This window comes from Carassius auratus, linkage group LG44F, assembly GCF_003368295.1.
Source record: "Carassius auratus strain Wakin linkage group LG44F, ASM336829v1, whole genome shotgun sequence".
Lineage (NCBI taxonomy): Eukaryota > Metazoa > Chordata > Actinopteri > Cypriniformes > Cyprinidae > Carassius > Carassius auratus.
The window spans coordinates 3,847,013-3,851,912 of NC_039298.1; the positions used below are offsets into that span (position 1 = coordinate 3,847,013).

Consider the following 4,900-nt stretch of genomic DNA (forward strand, 5'->3'; position numbering starts at 1 on the left):
TCATGCTGCTGCTGTGTTGTGGAAGGTGGGTATTTATAAATACAGCAAAACTTCTAATGTAGCTAAACGCAAACCTAACAATACTAGGGGGTAATAATATGGCAAAACACCTGTCCACTACAAGGACTGACTGCGTGATAAAATGTAAAGACTTATTTTTAGAGCAATATTTAACCAGTTATACATTTCAGTTATAACTAAATTGTTTAGCTCTAAAAAAAGTGCTTATGGTAATGTATTGTTAATAATAAAGTAAACAATATGTTCTGGTTTTTGAAAGGTGCAAAATGCAGTGGTCAGTGGTATGACAGGGCTATCTTGCACTGATGAGCAGTGTAGGTGGAATGCAGGAACCAGAAGAAACCTTGAACAGAAAAGAATCAGTCAGATGACCTTTAGACGTCACAAAGCTGAGGATGTACATGGTGCCTCTTCAACAAGGGAGGGAGAAAGGCTACCATCTACACCAAGCTATGACACACATCAAGACTTCAGGGAGAGAGTCAGTTCTTCAGCCACAAAACCACTTTTTGAATTAAAAAACAGTCTTTTGGAAAAATGCTACACTGCCAGTGTATCAGTGCAAGGAGATGACACTGAGAGCTTAGAAGTCCACCAGCCACATGGAGAGACTTTGACTTGCTGTAAATGTAAAGCATTTTACAGCAAATACATAGAACTGAACTTTGACCAGGCAGCTGAATTGGAGATGCAAACACAAAATCAGAGTTTGTCAGAGGTGTGGCATAGTGCAAGACAGCCTAGGATCACTGCTAGTTCAGCTAAAAGTGTACCAGTGCGAGCAACAACAAATCCTGATAAATTCATGAGAGAGCATCTCTTTCCTACCTTTCGGGGTAATGCGGCTACAAAGTATGGAAATGAGAAAGAGGCAATAGCTTGTAGCTTTCTGGTAGAAAAAGGTCTACAGGTCTCCCACTCAGGTATCAGGGTCAGCCTGGCAGAACCATGGCTGTCTGCAAGCCCTGATGGCATAATAAATGGTATGGAACTACTGGAAATAAAGTGTCCCGTTCCCAAGAACAACACCACCTCTCTAGCAGACCATTTCACCATAAATAATAGTGACATCAAATTGGTTGATGGCAAGCCTGAATTACAGAAGAACGGAGTCAGGGGCTTCTACAGGCAAATACAATTAGGCATGTTTTGTACAGGGCTGAGAATGGCAAAACTGTTTGTCTGGTCTCCAAAGGAACACATTCTGATAAATGTACCATACGATGCAGAGTATTTAACAGACCAGGTTACTCGACTAAGAGGCTTTTACTTCTCAGTGATGCTTCCTAGAGTAGTGGATGAATTCACTGCTGGACGACTCAAACTGAATGACAAATACTTACATATAGTCAAAAAGGCTTAACCTACTGGTGAACAAAGATTAACCGTTTTAAAAACTGTACAGATGCTGACATGGAGGAGAAATTATTTTTATTGTGTCAAGGCAAGTTTCAATTTTTTTTTATGTATTTGATATTTTCTTGTTTACAGGGTTTACACTTGGAAAGTCTTGTGTGTAATTTATTTTTATTAGATTAAAGTGTATATATGTACATAGCACAAGGAAACAGAATACACACTGAGATGGATTTTTGAGAAGTTCCAATGTCAAGTATTGTTATTAAACACATTTATACATATATGTACATGACTAATGCAGCAGTGTGAGCATCAGATGAAAAGTTAATCCAGAAATGAAAATCTTGTCATTATTTTCTCACCGTCATGTCAGTCCAAACTTGTATAGTTTTTTTTTTCTTCTGATGAACATTGATTTATTTTGGAGAATGTTGGTAACCGGACAGTTGATGGTAACCATTGACTATGGAAGTCTGATTACTATCAACTGTCTGGTAACCAACATTCTCCAAAATAAATCATGAGGGAGAGTTAATGAAGACAACATTTCATTTTAAAATAACTTATTTATCTGCTTCACGGATCAGATCACCACGCAAATTCACTAAAGCTGCACATATACGCAGAATTTTATCTATCTTTGGCATAAGGGTGATAGGCAAGGTTTGTGATAACACCTTGTATACTTTCAGTCTCCTAATTGCACGTTCAACATGTATCCTTACATTTGCAATCCTGCGGCTACATGTGACTTTTTCTTCTGTTAGCTGCATTTTGTTGGCAAAGTGAGGAATTATCATATTGACTTTTCTTTCAAACAACAAGTCTCTAATCAAAAAACCCCTGTCCACCATCACTTCATCTCCTGGATGGAGGTATTCGAGAATGCCAGAATCACACGTGATGAATTTGTCACTACAGCGTCCCCCATATGCTGCAGATATAAACATTACTAGACCACATGGTGCAATAGCCACTAAATACTTGATGGTGTTGCAAGCATAGTAGTGGCTGTATGATTCAGACCTTGAGTCTAGGTTCCCTGGTCTTTGGACTTCACTTTCACTGCAGTCTAAGATACAGGTAACATTAGGGTAATGTTGCTTGTATGCCTCTGGTGTTGTGGCCCTGATTGTTTCTTTGGGGAGCCATGGTATCAGTTCCTTCAAGACTGCAGCCATGGTGTCAATCCAAAAAGAAATTATCCTGCTCACTTGACTCACTGATATACAGAATCGAATGGCAAGATCTTCTATCAACAGGTTTAATTTCAGCTTCATTAGTGTGAGCAAGATTTGCTGTTCAATTTCAGTCTGGTAAGCCAGATTCTCATGGGGACGAAGAACAGCTACAAGGGTATGAAATGTGTGGAGAGGGAGCCCAGTGTAGAGATTTGAGTCATAGTCATTCATCAGAGTTAGAGGCTTGAATGTATCGCACTGCGTTGACTGGTTTACATAAGTTATACTGTGTTGTCTCTTAATATAACAATGCTCCTCGAAGATGTGGTCTTCCCACTGTGTTCCAACAGAGGTAAAGGTTTTTGATGTACAGCTGCTGTCATCAACATCTGTTTGCTTGGGACTGGGGACAGATGCAAGACTCTCTTCTACAGGTTTCATTTCATCCATTCCATGCTGCTCTGGGTTAACACCAGCTCCTGTAAATACAGAAAAGGCATTATACAGTGAAGCATCTAAAATCATATGGGTTATTATATGGTACAGGGTGAGTTTCTATTTTTAGAAAATGGTTAATTACAAAAAATGTATTAACTAATTAATTTTAGGATATAAAATGAAGAATTTTGGTTTAGCACTAACACACTTTTAATTGGCATTGTATGAAAGACAAAATGCTGACTTTCCAAATTTTGTAAACCAAAATGAGTTTATGAACAACTACTTTTAGGTATTATTTTGTTAAATGTTGTGATTTTGAGCTGCAATATGGTGAACTCTACACTGAAAGAAACTGACACTGAAACACTGATATCAGTGCCTTTGTTTTGTCTCAAGATGCTTACCAGTAATGTAATTTCTAAGGCGCGTTTATAAAAAATAAAATAAAATAAAAAAACTTTAAAGTCCTGATTGAACTATGGCCCAATCCTGGCTTAGTTTAAGCCCTGTCTGTAAAACCAAGCCTTAAGGTCCTATACATTTACAGCTGGTAAAATAATCAAATATATACATGAGTCAGAATAATTCAATTAATGAGCCGATTCTATAAATATGTTTTATAAACCAGTGCTCATTTTGTGATTATCATATTTGATAACACTGAAACTACTGCAACAAAATTTAGTTTTCATAACACATACATTAATGCTGAATAGATATTAAATATTGAATACACTTAAATGCTGAATGAAACGCTGGTCTCTTAAAAATGTTTAAATACACATCATGAGAACTTGGTCTTCTTACATACTAAAATGATTGTATCATAAGCTGCATCTTTTCCATTAATTGTGCAGACCTAATAGCACGTTAGCCGTGTAAATAACGTAAATATTCTCACCTTCGTCCGGCCACGTTCGTCGTCTTCTCTTCTTACTTAATGGACGATCATATCCAAGCCAAAGTTCAGGATATGGATTTTCTGTCGTTGGTTGTCTGTCCACAAAGTGGAATGAGCATACATGGACGTTACGAGGCGGGCATTTCAAATTAAGTGCTGCGAGCCAATGTCTTTTACCGTCGTCGTCGGATGGCATCTTGTGCAATTTAAATGGTCTTGGGCATTTACATTCTGCTCTTATTGTTGGCTTGTGATCATAACACTCTTGATCAAGAAAATTTTTGAGCTTCCTATAGCTGTTGTGACAGCCTTTAGCAGCACAAAATTTCCCAGAGCCTCCGCGATTCGCCATTACACTAACGTAACTTGACAGTTGGTAAACGGATTAACGGAAGTTCGAAGCATCCCACAGGAAGTCACTCGCCGCTATGGCGCCCTCCATGGACAAGCGAAGAAAAAGGTCTATAGGCAGTGCTTTGAGTTGTAGTGTGGTTGTGCTTTGGGCGATGATAGTTCGAGTCCCTCCTTTCTTGATCCGATAAATAAATATTTAAATATTTTCTAATTAAAACATGTAAATTGATTTAAGTAATTTACAGTAAATTCATGGGAAATGACAATTGTAACATTGCTATTTTATTTGCACTTATTTCATTCATAGAGATTACACTCATTTACTTGACACACTTGTCATCTCATGTTGGAAAAATATGTTATGTGTAGCCTTTTATATCAAGCTAATCGCTACACCTGCTTAGCATTTCTCATGCAAACACACTGTATTGTTTTTAAATAGGCAGAATCTCATGAAAATCACATACAAATCATATACTGTTGTAATTGTGTGTTTCATAGTTTCACGTTTCATCCCTGTAAATGTGGTGATGAAGGCATGTATGTCTCCTGCTCGGATCAAGTCGATCCTTACCACATAGTGGGATAGTGGGAGAAGGCCGCTCACTCACTGTCAAGGAGCTCCAGACTGCTGGGTCTGATG

General features: G+C 38.0%; 1 protein-coding gene across 1 annotated transcript; it reads right to left on the reverse strand.

Moving 5' to 3' along the window:
• Window positions 1–1,861: 1,861 nt before the first annotated feature.
• On the reverse strand, window positions 1,862–4,421 carry LOC113068208 (uncharacterized). Its single transcript, XM_026240871.1, has 2 exons — window positions 3,904–4,421; window positions 1,862–3,040 (listed from the first exon to the last, which is right to left on the reverse strand). Exons 1-2 carry the CDS (start codon window positions 4,253–4,255, stop codon window positions 1,944–1,946), a joined length of 1,449 nt encoding a protein of 482 aa, XP_026096656.1. The 5' UTR covers window positions 4,256–4,421; the 3' UTR covers window positions 1,862–1,943.
• Between the last annotated feature and the right edge of the window lie 479 nt (window positions 4,422–4,900).